Source organism: Akebia trifoliata, chromosome 5 (assembly GCF_017979445.1).
Source record: "Akebia trifoliata isolate Shusen 1 chromosome 5, ASM1797944v1, whole genome shotgun sequence".
Taxonomy (NCBI): Eukaryota; Viridiplantae; Streptophyta; class Magnoliopsida; order Ranunculales; family Lardizabalaceae; genus Akebia; species Akebia trifoliata.
In genome coordinates this window covers 23,399,838-23,418,681 of record NC_141379.1, presented here as the reverse complement: position 1 = coordinate 23,418,681, position 18,844 = coordinate 23,399,838, and the positions used below count along the sequence as shown (strand labels likewise).

At 35.7% G+C, this 18,844-nt stretch overlaps 1 protein-coding gene across 4 annotated transcripts in view; it reads left to right on the top strand.

Moving 5' to 3' along the window:
* Positions 1-4,928: 4,928 nt before the first annotated feature.
* Positions 4,929-18,844, top strand: part of LOC147401678 (biotin--protein ligase 2-like) — a 32,702-nt gene continuing 18,786 nt past the window's right edge. For 3 of the 4 annotated variants that reach the window (XR_015178636.1, XR_015178635.1, XR_015178637.1), the window contains exons 1-3: positions 4,929-5,344; positions 15,869-15,930; positions 16,009-16,157. Coding sequence is in view for 1 of the 4 variants with exons in the window: in XM_086443040.1 (XP_086299166.1) it covers positions 4,941-5,344; positions 15,869-15,930; positions 16,009-16,157 (615 nt within the window). In the remaining 3 variants the exon portion in view is untranslated. The remainder of the gene's footprint in view (positions 5,345-15,868; positions 15,931-16,008; positions 16,158-18,844) is intronic. The other variant, XM_086443040.1, reaches the window with a different exon arrangement.

The window sequence follows — 18,844 nt, the reverse complement described above, 5'->3', positions numbered from 1 at the left end:
GGTGCCATAGACCACATGACTTTTGACAGTAATCATATTCAAACCATGAAATCCTCAAACCAACATATAGTGTCCACAGCCAATGGTACTTCCTCTCCTATAATTGGAGAATGTTCAATTCCTCTTACCAAAATTTTTAATTTGGATTCTATTCTAGTTGTTCCTTTTCTTAATCATAACTTATTATATGTCGTTCAAATAACCCTTGCTTTGAACTATATTATGATTTTTTGGCCTAACCTTTGTGTTTTTAAGGATATCCGGACTCGGAAGACAATTGGTTATGGTACTAGGAGAGGGAAGCTCTACTATCTTGATCTAATGCCGGCAAGCTTAAATTAGTTAGCTCAAGTTTTTTTAGTTGATACGTCTAATTAACTTCAAAATTTAGAAATCTGATTGTGGCACAAATGTTTAGGTCATGCATCTTTTGGATATTTACAGAAATTGTTTCCAAAGCTTTTTTCTCAATTAACTGTTTCGGATTTTAAGTGTGACATTTGTGAACTGGCTAAAAGTCATCATGTTCCATTTTCCATTAGTATGAATTAGAGTCTTGTACCTTTTATGGTTATTCACTCTAATGTATGGGGTCTTGCAAATACCTCTTCTTTGAGTGGAGCACGTTTATTTGTTTCGTTTATTGATGATCATACTCGCATGACTTGGATTTGTTTAATGAAATCAAAGAGTAAAGTTAATTCCTGATTTCAGTAATTTCTCAAAATAATAGCCACTCAATATCAATCTAATATCCATGTTCTTCGTATTAATAATGGTGGCGAATTTATTAATCAAGACTTAAAATAGTACTTGAATTTACATGGCATTGTTCATCAAATGACTTGCCCCTTACTCCCCTCAACAGAACGGGGTAACAAAGCGAAAAATCGTCACCTTCTTGAAGTTGTTTGTGCTTCCTTGTTTGGAGCTCACATACCTATCAGTTATTGGGGATAATCCATCACTACTGCAGCATATCTCATCAATCGTGTACCTTTTAGTTCCCTCTAATTTCAAACTCCCTTTGTTGTCCTCCATAATACTGTTAGTGCTCCTACCATACCAAATCTGTATCCTAAAGTTTTTGGGTGTGTAGCCTTTGTACATGTTCATAAACCCTTTAGAAATAAGTTGGAACCTTATGCTCTTCGATGTGTATTTGTTGGCTATGCCTTGCATCAAAAAGGGTATCGGTGTTATCACCCCCCTTCTCGAATGCTTTATGTTACCCTTAATGTGGTGTTTCATGAAGATGATATATATTATTCTGCCTCCAAGCCTCCATTTCAGGGGGAGAATAGAGATGAAGTGCAAACTTTGCATCATCCTTTGGACAACTTGGATCTTATCAGTGCTGATAATTTGAAAATTAATAATTAATGTCCAAATGATGGTGATACTGTGGATAATAGGGGAGATTATCCAGATGGGCAACATTTGTTGAAGGATGAGAATCAGGATCAGATGAAAGTTCAGGATCCAATGGAAATGCCATCAGTGTCTCAAGCATCTTCCTCTTCTCACAATGTACCAGCTAACCAATTGTCCTTTCCAATCGATTCCATGCTTGAATCTCAGGTAAATTCTGAATCTGAACCTCATCTAAATGTGTTACCTGATCGAGTCACAAGAGGGAAACCCAAAGTTAGCTATGAACTTGTTCTCAACTCCAAATCTAAGTATCCCATGAGCAACTATGTATCCTACAATAGATTGTCAAAGGAAAATAAGGCATTTGTGAATCAATTATCTGTTGCAACTATTCCTAATAGTGTGTAGGAAGCTTTTAAAGATCCTAGATGGAGGGAGGCAATGAATGAAGAAATGAAGTCCCTTCAAAAGAATTCAACGTGGGAAGTTGTTGACTTGCCTGAAGGGAAAACACCTATTGGATGTAGGTGGGTCTTTACCATTAAATACAAAGCTGATGGAACCATCAAACGGTTCAAAGCAAGACTTGTTGCCAATGGATATACTCAAACTTACGGAATTGATTATATGGAGACATTCATGTCAGTGGCTAAAATTAATACTGTTCGTATTCTACTATCTCTAACGGTGAATCTTAACTGGCCTTTGCACCAATTCGATGTAAATAATGCATTTCTGCATGGAGATTTCCAAGAAGAAGTATCTATGGAGTTACCTCCTAGTTACAATCTGCAAACTAAAGGCAATAAACAGGTCTGTAGGTTGGGAAAATCTCTATATAGGTTGAAGCAGTCTCCTAAAACGTGGTTTGGAAGGTTCACGAGCTTTATGAGGTCTTTTGGTTACAAACAAAGTAACTCAGATCACACTTTCTTCTTAAAACATAATGAAAAACAAATCTCAACTCTTATTGTGTACGTTGATGATATAATAGTAACTGGAAATGATCATGAAGAAAGGAAAGCATTGTAGGAGTATCTTGCCCATGAGTTTGAAATGAAGGACCTTGGCAAATTGAAGTGTCAAGATCAAATAAAAGTATTTTTCTGTCACAATGGAAAAATGCCTTAGATTTATTGAAGGAAACTGGTATGACAACATGTAGTCTAGCTAGCACTCCTATGGAAGAAAATTTGAAACTAGGTGTGCATCCAAATCAAGGTCCTGCTAACAAGGAACGTTATCAGAAATTGGTTAGAAGATTAATGTATCTTGCACATGCTAGGCATGATTTAGCTTATGCGCTAAGTGTTGTTAGTCAATTCATGCACCCCCCAAGCGAAGAACATATGAATGCTGTCATCCGTATCTTACGCTACTTGAAGTTATCTTCAGGAAAGGGAATTTTATCCATGAAAGGAGATAGTTTGGATATTAAAGGCTATAAAGATGTTGATTGGGTTGGGTCAATTGAGGATAGATGTTCTACATTCAACTATTTCACGTTTGTTGGAGGAAATTTGGTTACTTGGCAAAGTAAAAAACAAGAAGTGGTTGCTAGAACCAGTGCTAAGGCCGAATACAGAGGAATGGCTAATGCAATATGTGAATTGTAGTGGATCAGAAATCTGATGCAAGATTTACATATTAAGCAAGTTAGACCTATGGAGTTATACTGTGATAACAAGGCAACATGTTATATGGCCCATAATCCATTCAACATGATCGAACTAAGCATGTAGAGGTTGATAGGCATTTTATCAAAGAGAAATTGTAAGCAAAGTTGATTGAAGTTCTTCTTGTTCGATCTAAAAACCAACTTGCTGATGTGCTGACCAAAGTAGTGTCAAACCAAGCGTTTAACAACTGTCTCGAGAAACTAAGCACGAGCAACATTTACACACCAACTCGAGGGGGAGTGTTGACAATTGAGAGTAATTATCTCCAAGTTGGTCTCCGTCATTCAAGCTCCTAATTTAGCTATATTGCTCTTGATTTGCCTCTACTACTAGCTATACAGATTGAATAGAATCATTAGAATCCCTGTAAATATTTGATTGTATCTCAGTAATTATAGTTTTTTTTATATTAGTCAATTACCTTCCTAAGCTATAGGATCTAAAATGTATACAACAACTATTTATACCAATCAAATTGGAGAGAAATATATGAAAATATTTCCTCAAAAACTTTTTTTTTGACTTGAAACGATGTGTAAATAATTTTTAGATTTAGATCAGGATACAATAAAGAGAGATACTTATGAGTTCTTGGTTGATCTCATCCCCACCGCAAAGAAGAAGGTCGAGAATCCAACCTTGCAATACAATAAGGTGATTGACTTTAGATTGAATTTGATTTGTAGGTTTTCTATAATTATAAAGCTCGAAAAACATTAAAATTAACAACGTTTTAATCAAATTTGGCTAGGAAATTTATTAAAATTGAAAAATAAAGATTCGTAGTGAAGAATCAAGATCAATTAACAAAATAATAAATCAATTAATCATGAAAATTTGTTTTGATAAATGAAATAAAATCAGAAATAAATAATTTGAGATCGAAAATATAAATTTACAGTTAAATCTGAAATGAAGAAAAAAAAAAGAATAAGAAATAGAGATCATGAGATGAAAACCAAGCAAAGACGAGAATCTTCCATTAAGTTTGAATAAATTCTTCTTTCTTCTTTTCCATTGATAAGAAAAATATTTCAACTTTATAAAATTTCCTTTTATGATCTTTAATGAATTCTTCTCAGATCTGGAGAGAGAGATTTTCATATCTGAGTTCACTTCTTTCTTCTCCTTCTTTTATAATAATGGATACTTTGTATTATTTTATTTTATGTATCTCTAGACTTTTTAGTTTCCTCCCCCCTTTATTTATGGAATCATAGAGAGAAAAAGGTTTACAAATTTTAATCACCAATCCGAATTGATCAACCTGAACCAACTATTTTTATAATCGTTAACCAACTTAGTCGCACTATCGACATGTTTTATGATTAACTTCATTGTCTTTCTTCCTCCAACTTTTTTCAATTATTCCCCAGTCTAAGTTTTCTATCCTCCCCATCTTTCGGGCACTGCTAAACTCTAATAAAAAATTCAATGAATATGAGCAGATTTGTTATTTGGATCCAATGGACAGCTGTCCACTACATGCAACTGAATTGCTGACACCCGAGCCGGCCATGCTTTTTGTCAGCAGGCCAAAACTTAAGTAGACGCGTGTAAGTCACATCATTTACAACCAGGTATCTTATCTCCGAGTTGACTCGTACGATGTCACATCATTTAAAAAACTACAACTTTTCTTATAATAAGATTTATTAGCAAATGTTTAATCACAAAATTCATATTTTATATAGATAATAAACATGTAAATCAATAAAAAATTAATTTTATTTTATATATAAAAAACACAAAATCCAGTTGATTCAACGAAATTTTCATAAATCGGACGAGTCCACGATTTACATTGACCATCTCACCCGAGTCATCTCGATATCGGACGAGCTTTAAAACCATGATTTCCTCTAAAACATAGTAGTAGGTGAAAGCATGCTATGGACAAGTCCCCAATGTTCCGTCCTCTTTGCTTCACTCTCATCGATACCTTTCCATAAAAAATCTCGCCATTTTCTTCTCTCTCCACTAAAACCCTATCTCTTTCACCCTTTCTGCAACAAAATCATGGAGACTCCATCATCTCGTCTGATTTTATGCGGAAAATCATCTTTGGAGATCGACTTCGCGAAATCTCTGAAGAACAACGAGGTTTTGAAGCTCCCTGAACACGATCTTGGAGTTTCTATTTTTCTCCATTCTTCGGAGACTGAGAAACCTTGCGATTTTGAGGAGTCGTTTAAGATGGAATTATACATGAATAATCTTTCGACTGATCGCTTTGGAAGATTTCTCATGTGGTCTCCGAGGTTGTCTTCTACGCAGGATCTTGTTTCTCAGTGAGTATTTATTTAATTTTTTTTTCTGAATTTCTTTTTTGATTGATCAAATACGAATGTGTGAATGTGTTGTATCCTTAATTTATGATATTTTCAAGATGATTAGGGAGCTGTTTGAGGTTCTTGAATTTTATTTGGTTAAATTTTTTGTCATATAGTTCATGGATGTGAATCATAGAAATCAAGTAAACAGAGGGCGAAGGGAATGGTTCAAAATATTGGAATGTATCTGCCAAGACCAATACGTTTAAAATATTGGATTTTAAACCTAAGGGATTAGACGACCATTTTGAAGATAAATTTGTTGATTATGAAGATCAAAACATTGTGTCCCTATGTTTTTTTTCGCAAAAAGATTTAATTCGTTGATTTTGAAATGTGAATAGCATGCATATTTTTAAAGAAGATAAATTCCTTAAAATAACCCAATATATATCCTTCTCATCCTTATCATAATCTTGCGTCCTGATTCATAGCGGGAGTGCTCTTATGCATTTTTCTTGCAAATAATGTAATTCTTAGTTGATTTCAAAATGGTAATACAATGCATAGTTCAGGAAGATAAGTCCCTTAAATTGCCCAATGTATATCTTGCTCATGCTCATCATGATCTTGCGTCTTGACTCCTTATTCATTTGTGGTGGATTGTGTCTCCTCTGTGTTTTTGTGCAAATAATTTAATTCTTCTTTGATGTTGAAATGGTAATACAATGCATATTTAAAGAAGATATATCCCTCAAATAATTGCATGTATATCTGCATGTGCTCATCATAATCTTGCATCCTGATTTAAGGTTTGTGTCTCCCGTGCATTTCTTCTCCAAGAAATTTAATTCTTCATCAATTTCGAAAAGGTAACGACATGCATATTTAAAGAAGATATGAAGTGCCAACTTACCTAAGTGGTAACATGTGTGGAGTGTTGTTCCCACGTCCTAGGTTCAAACCCCCTTGAACCGAACTTCATTTGCTAACCACTAATCCTATACCTGTCAAAATAGAAAAATAAATAAATAAAGAAAATTTCCCTTTGATAACCCAATATATATCTGCTCATGCACATCATAATATGAATCCATAATGATATTTATACTACCTACTATCATCATAATATCAACCAATTTCATTCTTTTAACTAGCGGAGGAAAATTTGCTAATTGTTAAAACTTGATTGAAATTTTTTCCATCTCGGGGAAAACACGTTAATCTATTATCCGAAAAATTCCCAATTCCCCTTTTGGCGGTTACACTCTCATGTAAAGTTCTTGTTTCTATAATTAAAAAATGGGTGAAGTTTTGAGTCAAAGGGGTGTTCTTCAGTAGTGGTATATCAAGTTCTCATTCTGTTTGCCTACTATGACATCTTACTCTTGTATACTCTTGTGGAATGAACATTACAATTGATTTCAGACCAAATGTGATATAGACATCAACGATACTCACCTTCAATTTTCTTTTTTTATTAGTTCAACGCCTTAGCTATCGTAATCATCAAAAACAAAATCATTGGTCAATTGAGAAATGAATGCTCAAATACTGAGCTTACCTATCCATGAGACCCCAATCGAGTTTCAATATCTTTGATACAATGGGCTGCTAGGAGAAAATCTCTTTGTATTGAGATGTCTCTAGTAATTTTTTTGCAGCTATTTGAATTCATAGTTTTAGTGCTTAATTAGAAAAGTTTGATCTTCTCAGCGAAGTGTAGAGAAAGCTTTGATGCTTTGACTTTATCTGATTTATAGGATTGAAGCATCAATATTGGAGCCCATGTCCCTTGAGGCTTCCTAAATTGCAACAATATTCCTTAAATGCGAGGATGTCTTGCCTTTTTTGCTTGCCCTCACTTCTAGAACTTCATCAAATATCACTTTTATCCGTGGCCTTAATATTATTTTTCCTAATCATTTTTGTCTTTAACATGATGGGAAACATATTACATTTATTTCAACTTATCGGTTATAGATAGTAGTACAAAATACTCTACTATCTATTAAAAAAACTAGTGCAAAAGGCACTACTTCCAAAAGAAAAAAAAAAAAAAAATACTATCTATACAAAAATCAAACACTACAAGATTTGGCTTTTAAATATGAAAACCATGGAATGCCAATCATAGAGTAAAGAAAGCACAAAAAGCGGAAGGATCCAATTTATACCAAATCGTTGAAATTCCTCTCAAAGCTAAAGTTCCAATAAATCATAATACCTTCCTATATCATGAAATTATGAATGACTAGCATTTTCTTATTTGAATAAAGTACGAAGCAGGAACTAGGTCATCAATGGGGAGAATTTGCGCCAACCTCCAAAATCTATATCATGTTTCCTTATATAGTTTTGAAACTAATGTGTCTTAGATTCTAACAAGATATTCTAAATACCTAACCAAATCTCACACCTATATGACTACTTTGCTGCCCCACTTTCCCATCGAACGGTCTTCCTCCTGTACTTATCGTATTTTATTCCTCTCCAAAATGGTTGGTTTGTGGGTAAAAATCTTGAATTAGGAATGCTAGGAACTAAATTGATTCTTCTCTTTAGATTGTCCTGTAATTTTTGAAAACACTTCAATGATCAAGTTAGTTTTGAATTAGACATAATTTAAACTTGAAGAGATGAAAATTTTATCCATTCTTTGATGGATAATGTTATTATTTATAAGCTTTTGGAGATTTTTGGTTTAAACGTTGACTTCATTGGTCGTATCATACCTCAAATGTGTACACGTGTTACGACGTCACTTCTCATGATTGTTCCTTCGCATGCTTCATGATAGGAATAGTTGATCTTCATTTGTTTGGCATTTGTAAAATTGAGTGCCTTTTGATTATGCCCACTCAGTATAGGAGATTCACTATTTCAAATTTTACCAAAGAAGCTCTTCGGTGTTTCGAGGTGGAATATGGTGTCAGGTCTTGGGATAATTTTTCTACATGTTATGACACATATTGGTTTTATGTCACGTTGCCAGTCCAAACGCTCTCTTACAATGACTATCTTCATTTGTATATATGGTGTGACCTCATCTTTTGGGATTTATGTCTATTGATGTGTGGACACATGCTAGATGGCATCTGATGGGTGATTTTTAGTTGGTAGTTATTTATTTGTGTGTTTGGCTTCTTTGTTTATCGATTGATAGGTGTTGGTACTGAGACGACTTGGGATAAAGAGATTTAACTTAACTGTGTTTTTAGGGTTCGTTTCTCTATGGATTCAAGATACAACTCTCAATTCCCAACACACCAGTTCTTACCTTTACAATTTTCCTTTATTAGGACTCGGGAGTTGAGTGTTCTTGAGGCTAGAGAAATGATAATGGAGTATCGACGTCTGATAAAGGTGACATGGCTTTATTAGCATTAGTGGAGTATGTTATGGTAATTGCACATGATTCAAATGGTTTGGAGTCAATGGCATACGCTACCAACTTGTGGATCAAGGTGTCCGATTGTCGCATTGTGCTCTGTCATGTTTACATCCTTTATGGTGTTGCTTGGGGGCTCGTGCAAGATTTTTATCACTTGACCCTTTTCATTGAGGGTTTATATACCGGGAAAGGGGAACGAAAGGTTACATCTTTTTGCTTTTGCTATCCTCTCGTTCTCTTGTTCCCTCATCATTCGTGAATTTTGTCTATGCTTCAATCACCTTCTGAATCCAAAGAAGGAACACTTGTAAGGTAAGAACAGACGAGTTGGGAACAACTAGTTGTAACTCAAATTCATAGAAAATGGATTTAGGCAACACAATCAAGTCAATTTTACTATTTGTTCCAAGTCATTTCAGTCCCAATATCTAGTAATAGACCAACAGAGAAGTCGAGACATGTACATGGAATTGCCAAATGACCAAAATCATGGTTATATGCTACCTAGCACGTGTCAATGAGTATTAACCCCGAAAGTTAAGTTCACCTAACATGCGAAAACGATGATAACCATCGTAGCAGAGTGTATTGACTAACAACTTAATACAAAAGGTACATGTGTTACAACATGCAAGGGAGTAATCTCGAGACCTGATGTCATGTTCCACCTAAAAGCTTCAAAGTACTTTTGTAAAGTTTGATGACCAATGAATTGCCTTGTGGCCCTTATCTAGTAGGCATGTCCGAAAAGTGTTTTAACTTTACAAGCGCTAAATAAATGATCGATATTGTCATGAACATATGAATGAGCAATCTTGAGAAATGGCGTTTTAGTAACGTGCACATGGGAGATGGGTAAGGTTAGGAAAGCAAGTGTTTAGATCAGAGATCCCAAAAATTCATAAATAACAGTCCTATGCATGAAAGAAGAGAGGAAATCTTTGTCTTTTTTAGCTTAAACTCTATCAAATTCAAAACTGACTTGATTGTTGGAGTGTTTTTACGAGCGGTTACCAAAGAAATTTAGGGGGAGTAAGGAATTCAATTCCTAAGATTCTTATTTCAAGATTTTTACCACAGAGTTAAGTTCTTTTTCCAACATGGGCGCATTTAAGAAAAATTTGAATTCCCATTATTCTTATGTGTTTGATTTTTATCGATCATTTCAATTCTAGAAGAAGAACAAATTGGTGGAGCTAGTTGCTAGCATAGCGGTTTCTTGAAAGCTTCGATGCTTTGGCTTTTTGTGATTTATAGAACTGAAGAATCGGTATTGTAGCCCATGCCCTTGATTGAGGCGTCCTAACCTACAACAATATTCCTTAAATGCGTGGATATCCCACCATTCTTGAAAAAATTGTATTATGCTTGCCTTCAAATCTAGTTAGAACTTTATCAAATATATTTTTATCCATGACCCTTTTTTTTTTCTAATCATCTGTCTTTAACATGATAGGAAACTTATTACATTTTTTTAGTTTATTGGTTATAGATAATAGTGCAAAAGGCACTATTATATATAACAAAGTCAAACTGTACAAGATTCTCCCTTTGAAAATGAAAATCTTGTAATGCCTATTGTGGAGTAAAGAATGAAAATCTTGTAATGCCAATTGTGGAGTAAAAGAAAGCAAAATAAAAAATAATAAGGAAATTATCTAATTTATACCAGATCGTTGAAATTCCTCTCAAAACCAAAGTTCCAATAAATCTCATTACCTTCCTATATCATGAAATTCTGAATGGCTAGCATTTTCTTATTTGAATATAGTACAAATCAAGTACTAGGCTATCAATGGGGTGTCTCTACACCAACTTCCCAAACCCATATCATGTTTCCTTATTTAGTTTTGAAACTAATGTGTCTTAAATTCTAACAACATATTCTAAATACCTAGCCCAATCTTACATGCATAAGACCACTTTACCATCTCACTCTCCTTGCCAAAATTCATGCTTCTTTACTTGTCGTATTTTACTCCCCTCCAAAAATAGTTAGTATGTGGGTAAAAGTCTTGAATTAGGAATGCTGGGAATTAAATTGATTCCTTTCTTTAGATTCTTTGGTAGTCTCCCTTGAAAACACTTCGACGATCAAGTTAGTTTTGAATTAGACATAGTTTAGTCTTGAAAGGATGGAAATTTCGTCTACTATTTGATGCTAAAGGCTGTTATTTATGAACTTTTGGTGATTTTTGGTCTAAATGATAACTTCATTGGTTGTACCATACCGCTTATGAGCATGTGTCATGACGTCACTCCTCAGGATTGGTCATTCGTATGCTCATGATAGAACGTCATTGGTCTTCATCTATTTAACATTAGTAAAAGTTCGTCTTTTGGCTGTGCTCAATCGGTATAGGAGATTCATTGGTTCTCAAGTTTTACCACAGAAGCTCTTAGGCATTTTTGGATGGAAAATGATATCAGATTTTGGGATTATTTCTCTGCATGTTTGGTTTTATAGTATGTTGCCAGTCCAAGTGCTCTTGTACAGTGGTTATATTCATTTACGTATATGGTGTGAGTTCATCTTTTGAGATTGATGCCCATTTGTGTGTTGATGCATTCTAGATGGTATCTAATTGATGTTTTTTAGTTGGTTGGTCATTCATGTATATGTTTTGGCCTTTGTATATCTTTAATATTATTGAATCGTTTCATTCACGAGGAGCTAAGAGAGAAGAAAGTCTCATGTTCGGTTCGAAAGTAGAGATGGCATTGAGAAACAACCATCAAAAGAACCATATTCTGTAAACAACATAGAGGAACAATGAAAGGAATACTTTGTTTGTCGACTGCTAGGTGTTGGGATTGAAACGACTCGAGATATGGAAGGGATTTAATTTGACCGTGTTTTCAGTGATCGCTTCCCTATGGATTCGATTCCCAACTTATTAGTTCCTACCCTTACAATTGCTCTTTATTAGGAATCAAGAGCTGAGTACTATTTTTAACAGAGTATTGACATCTTCTAGAAGTGACGTGGCTTTGTTAGTGTTAGTAGAATATGTCATGGAAATTGCACAGGTAGCAAACGATCTGGCGTTAATGATACATGCTGCCAACTCATGGATCAAGTCATCCAGTTGTTATATTGTGTTTTGTCATGATTACATCCTTTATGGTGTAACTTGGGGGTTCGCGCAAGGTTTTTATCGATCAACCCTTTTTATTGAGGGTTTATATATAAGGGTGAGGGAAAAAAATTTAGGGGTGAGGGAACAAAAGGTTAATCTCTTTACCTTTGCCATACTCCCATTCTTTTTTTCCCCCATCGTTCGTGAACTCTATTGAGGCTTCTATCAACTTTTGAATCTCAAAGGAGGACAATTGGAAAGGTAAGAACGGAAGAGTTGGGAACATTTAGCTGTAACTCAAATCTATAAAAAGGGACCTGGGTAACACAATTAAGTCAATTCTCCTACTTGTCCCAAGTCATTTCAATCCCAAAACCTAGCAATAAGGCAACAGAGAAATCGAGGCATGCACATGAAATTGCTGAATGACCAAAATAATTAGTTGGATGTTATTTGACATGTGTCAACACCAATCACAAAAGATAAACTTACCCCATATGCGAAAATGAGGATAACCATCATATGAGAGCATATTGATTGACAACATTACTAAAAAGTTGTATGTTAGAGCATGCAAGGGAGTAATCCCGAGACCTGATGTCATGTTCCACTTAAAAGTGTTCAAGTACTTTATGATAAAGTTCGAGGACTAATGAACCACGACGTGGCCCATATTGGGTAAGTATATCTGAAAGGTGTTTAGCTTTATAAGCGCAAAACAAATGAATCGACATTTTTCACGAACATGCAAAAGAGCAATCCCGAGAAATAATGTCATAATAGTGTGCACACGAGAGGTGTGATAAGACCATGAAAGCAAGTTTGTAGGCCAAGAATCCCCGAAAGCCAACTAAGCTAAGGTTGGTTCGGTAAAGTCTTTGAGTGATGATACTAGAGATTGGGTTCATATCCCACCACCATAAAGTTACTGAACTCATTAAAAACAGGCTTACCAATCTAAGAAAACAATCCTTGAAAGTCCATAAATAGTAACCCTCCACATAAAAAGAGGAAATCTTTATCTCTTCTAGTCTAAGCTGTATAAAATTTGAAACTAACTTGATCGTTGGAGTGTTTTTAGGGAAGGTTATCAAAAAAATCCATTGGGAGAAAGTAATTCAATTCCTAGCATTCCTATTTCAAGATTTTTACTACACAGTTAGGTTCTTGTCTGAATCTCCAAAGTCATTTTTCCAACATGTTCGCTTTTATGAAATTTAAATCCCTATTATTCCCACGTGTTTACTTTTTCTCAATCAATTCAATTCCAGTGGAAGAATAAACCGGTGGAGCTAGCTGCTAGCATAGCGGTTTCTTGGAGGGCAGCTCAATCAGACTATCAATTTTTTATGGAATGAGTGGACTTGGTTGATAATGAGACTCTAATAGAGATCAATATCTCAACTGATGAAGATATCAGTAATGATGTTTCTTAAACTGGACCTATAACGGTTGTGGGGTCTCTCTTGATCTAGAGGGAATGATGTCGGGTGACATAGTTCAAAAGGCAAGACCTAGTAGTAGGAATCTTCTACTCGAACATGTTGTCCCTGCCACTTTCGGTCAAAATAGTTCAATTTCTGGGTTTGGTTGACATTCTTGCTTCAACAAAAAGCTGCTTCCTAGTGCTTTTTGTAACCAAGGTTGAGCTCGCTTTTCGTTTCGTCAAAGTTTTTCTAATGATGTTGTGCTATCCTTAGACCTTACAGAGTATGGGTATAAGTATGCTGCCTCTGTGGACCTTTTTGAATGAATATTGCATTTCATACCTTCAACATCTTCCTAGATCTCGAATCAACAACCTCATCTTGGATAACCTTTTATTTTATTATAGCATCATCCACCTTGAGCTGAAGGATATTGTACTCCTGCTAGCGTTAGTAATCCAATGAAACGAGTTTTATCCTTTTCCTTAAAGCACCTAATCATTATGTCAACTTTGCATTTCCCATCCTCTCCTTTTTAAGTAGCTATTCTTTTGCTTCAGGCCTTCAATCCTCCTCTTTAAGATCTTCCAAAGAATATGGGTTCAATTCCTTTCTAGCTTTGGAGGAGATCTACTTTAGAAGAGATTCTATTCCTTCCCCCTACTCAACTAAACACCATCTTAAATCTTTCAATTTCTTCTTAGTGGCTTTAATTGGAAAATTAAAACGTACCCTTCTCTTCCTTTAGGCATGGAAGACTGGCACCAAGATGCCACTAGATTGACCCAATCAGGAACCTCTAGTTGCATATTCTCAAATCTACACAAAGGATGCTGACTGAGTCGATCACTATCAGGCAAAATGGATGCATGGTCTAATGCTGGTCTAAGGAAAGCTTGTTTAGACACATTGAAGTAGTATCCAAATTAACTGAAATTAGCGACCTGTTTATGCTAACTATTGTTGGATTCTCTTGATTGTCCAACACTATTGGATTAGCTGGATTGTAAGATCCCATAAAGTAAGAACGGCCCATTAGAAGGTCCATAAGCTGATTTCTATTGACGAACTGCAAAAATATCTCACTACTTTTGGTTTTTCTACACTAAATAAACTAAACAGTCTAGTCTTCCTCAATAAATTTCAAAATTTCTTATCTGTGGGATCCAATAAGTGCCCCCAAAATTGATCTTCAATATTCTTACCAAGGGTGGAGCTAGAAATTCACTTACTGAACTGTTGCTACCTCCATTACCTTGAAATCTCACATCACTAAAATACCACCAGCATATCTAGCAACTAAAAAGCCTTCAACCAACGCATTGTCACCAATCGCCCCCACCAGCCATACCTTCCAAACATTATTTACCACCGGTGGAAGTAATATTCTGATCCCCTAGCAGATTGTTGTAGAATGGAAAATTTTCCTCTTCGAGGACTTCCAAAAACAAGTATAGCACTTCCCAAGAGTTTGTGATGCACATGATAGCAATCCGGCTATTGCAATATTTGAGAAACTTGAAGGGCCCAGATCCTTGGTCTTTTGACTTGTCATAAAATATTCCTGGCATACGAAATTAGCTTGGGATTCATTGTAGGTTTGCAAAAATCTACTTAGATGGGAACACATTTGAGCTTTGTGTGAATTTTTTGGGTGTCCGGACTTCTATTTGACCACTTATACTTGGTGCTGGTGCCACTCCATCTAAAGTCTACAACTTCGGCTACATTAAAACATTGTTGAATGGATCGAAAAGCATTCTATTCACCCTTTCCCCCACTTTTCTTTTTGGAATGGATAACTGAGTTTTTTGATCCTTCGAGCTAACCCTTGGTTCTCAAAATTTTCCCCAGTTCTTGTTAATTTGGCTGTAGAGAGAAATAGTCATTACCAATGTTACAGGCATTTTGTGAATGCAAAACTCTTCTTTGAGTCAAGCATAAAAATGGGGCATTTATATCTCCTGGAGGAACCCCAAGGGGTTGTCCTAGTGGCAAGCCGAGCCTTGATAAGCTCCTTAGGAAGGGTAGGTCAAGTGTTCGAAACCCCACGAAGCTATAAGAACTCCTTGGGGCTACCATCTAGGGTCAGGTTGACCTTTTACTCAACCAGTTGCTCATAGGATTTTTCGAGGGGGCGGTGCATGTGACCATGGGATTAGCCTCACCCGAAGGGTGGGGATACCCACAATAAGCAAAAAAAAAAAAAAAAATCTTCTGGAGGAATTATTTTCTTGGTATTCTTCAAGAAACAAGATAACTTGGAGCGGAGCCTGACTTGAAATTTCTCTATTGGTTTGGTCCAAAAGCATCTAGACACACGACCATAATCATCAACCATGGCCCACTCTTATTATTATGTTTTTAGCAGAATTAGCTTTTAGACTTTGGTCTCAAGTCTTAACCCAAGATATAAGACTCAACCTATACTCGTAGATAAGCAGACTAGCGGCATTCTTCTTAATACTTAGTTCCAAGATTAATCATTAGATTTAGTGGAAGAGAAGTTGGAACCTGATTGAACACATCTTATGGACAATTAGCATCCCCAACTCCTAAAGCATGCAAGACCATCATGGTTTCTTTGTTACATCTAATCTTTCAGATGCTCTGGTCCTTACCTTTGAGTTCTTTTGGACAGGAATTTCTGCGAGCTTCCTATTGGTGCAGTTTGTGTTACGGATGTTCAGTTCAAAGGGAGAGGTTTGTAGTTATTAAGTAGGAAAAAGCAATGAAATTTAGTTTTTTCTTGGTGTTTCTACACAAGTGGGTGAATTTCAGGTAGGTCAAAAAATTTGTGGGATTCTCCGGTGGGTTGCCTACTGTTTTCTTTTACGTTACAGATGGAAAATGGGCGCATTGTGCCTCTCTTACAATATGTGGTGTGCCTTGCTGTTACTGAGGCAGTAAAAGACGTTTGTCATGCAAATGTAAGTGGTTTTATTTGAATAAATTAGCTTGTTACCTAATCAAGAAATTAATTGGAAGCATGTGGTCTTTTATATCAAGATATAATTTTATGGGATCTTGAACTGTATTCGATTGTTGGATTTTTTTTGGGTAGGCATAAATATTTTATTTTTGGTTGTTGGATTTGCGTTGTACATTGCACTTTTACTTTTTTAAATGGAAAATATTGAGGATTGGGTTTTTGAAAGTCCGAATTTATCATCGTTCTATCCAATAAGGAAAAATATAACTAGGAGAGAGACTGATATTCAGCTAGTGAATCAATATTTCTAGCTCTACTAGATGTAATTGTTCAGTAGCCATGGGCCTCCTCATTCTTTACCCTAGATACCACCTTGAAGGAATATCTTTCAATGGCCCTTGAGCCACTGGAATTGCACAATCCTTGAAGCTCGTCTTCCTTCAAATGTCACCTTGGGCACTGTAGATGGGAGTTAGCGGCATCCCTTTTGGCATCTTCCATGTCACCAAAGATTTCCTCGTGGCACTTCGATAGCCTTGTTGATGCCCGCCAAGTTTGTTAGCATTAGCAGCATGCCAGTGCTGATAACAGAGAAATGGCTGAAGCTTGGCACTCAAGTGAGCACCCACAAGGCACCAGCTTGCATCTCAAATGACGCTGAAGACATTGGCGGAGTGAAGGCTCAAATGACAATCTTGAACTAGAGGGGGACTAAGCCAAGATAAATTATTGGTGGTGTGAGAAGGTGCGAATTGGGGACTATACCAGGTGGACTTGGGGATTAGAACAATCCAAAAATGATAGACATTTGAATGTGTCATAACCAACCATGTGGAGTAGGAAAACGTTAGATATCATCACCAGTTGACCTGGGACTTAGTACCTGTGATATAACAAATTGCTAACACAACGTAGTATGCTTGAGGGTGCAGTGGTTCAACAATACTAGGTTTTGTTGAAGCATAATGAAAGCGACTTCACTCAGCTACTCTTGGTAAAGATGACATGGACACTTGTCAATTAGGGGAAATAAAGGGCCTCCTTGGGCCCTTTATAAATGGGGTCCTCCAATCAACGAGGGGACCATTGAAACAAAGCACCAAGTCTCTCTAGCTAAGCTCTTGAGTTGACCTGGAATGTCCCTCATCTTGACCTATTTATACCCATCCATTAATCCTTACAAGGCTACATTGAGTTTGTCCTAATGAACTAGTGCAACAATGTTCAAATGGTTGTGAAAATGGTTTAGGACGATGTTGGACTTCTCCTACATGATCCTTCCCATCAAGTGAGCCAAATTAATGTGAGATGCAAAACAAGTCAACAATCACAAGTTCCAATGGCAATTTTACAATTATTTACGTTGTTGCTTATTTGGGTTAGAGTATTTTTATCACTTTACTTTTATTGGGATTACTTTTAGATGTCTTTTGATTATTTAAGGAATCATATATGAGTTTAAGTGTTATTTTACATCACTTTTCTTTAGGCCTTATTATCGTATTAGGTTGATTTTAGTGTCATTTGAAAGGTTGTTCAGTTAACTATCCAATGAGCCCAAGATTTCATAATTCCAATTAGTTTTGAGAAAATTATGACTAAAATACTGATAGAGTATCAATTTTACACGTGATTGACTTCTCAAGGTCAAAAGTGTCAATATTTAAGTCATTTAAAATTAGGGTTTTGAGTCTAATATGAGAGAGCCCATATATATGGCATTGTAATTGGATTTTAACAATTTATGGTATAAAAGAAATTTTACAACTCTGCTATTGAAATTTCTCTAGTGATTGGATTATGGTGTGAGATCAAGGAATTATCTATCGTCTTCTTCCTTGAATCTTATATCTTCCTTATCTTCTTTATGTTTCCTTGATTTTTAAGAAACGTTGAATCCATCAAGAATCCTTTAACCCCATTAAGGAACCCTTCAAATCCTTCCTAAACCATAAACGCCTATACCATTAACCTCTTCCCCAAATCTATTACCTTGTACTCTATTATCAGCCTGAGCCAAATACCCTAAACCTTCCCCAAACCCTAATTGCCAAATATCGTAATTTTGCAATTATTTTTTCAACATATAGCCATTTGAGATTTCATAATCTTTTTCTTAAAACACTTTTTATATTTTTTTCTTCTTCATCACCTAATTAACCTTTCCACCATCCTTCCCAAAGTAGAACAATCTTATAATCAAACAAATCCAGATTGTCCTGCATCACAAGTCCTTGTCCACCTCAACACTACCCTAGAACAGGCACTAATGCAACCCTGTGCATTAGACACATGGTTCCTTGACTATTGACAAAGCATTTTGACGTCTCTTCTTATGAAAGTTCTCCATAAGAAATTTTAGTAATAGAGCTTGTCACAATCATCATAATTCATAGTGGTCATGTATAAGTATCTGTCTCTAGTGAAATCTTTTCCTTCCTAAAAGAACTTACATATTCTGGCCTAGATTTATAATTAGAACTACGATCACGTTAAACCGTGTTCCTCTATATAATATGACTAAATGTTAGGACCTATTGATTTACTTCACTGTATTCAACATGAGCACATTGTTGACAGTGGCACTGGCTAACTTATGATGCAGCACACTTTCATACATTTGAGTGACATATCTGTCTCATCCTAGTTAACTATGAACTTTAAAAATAAAACTATATTAGTTGG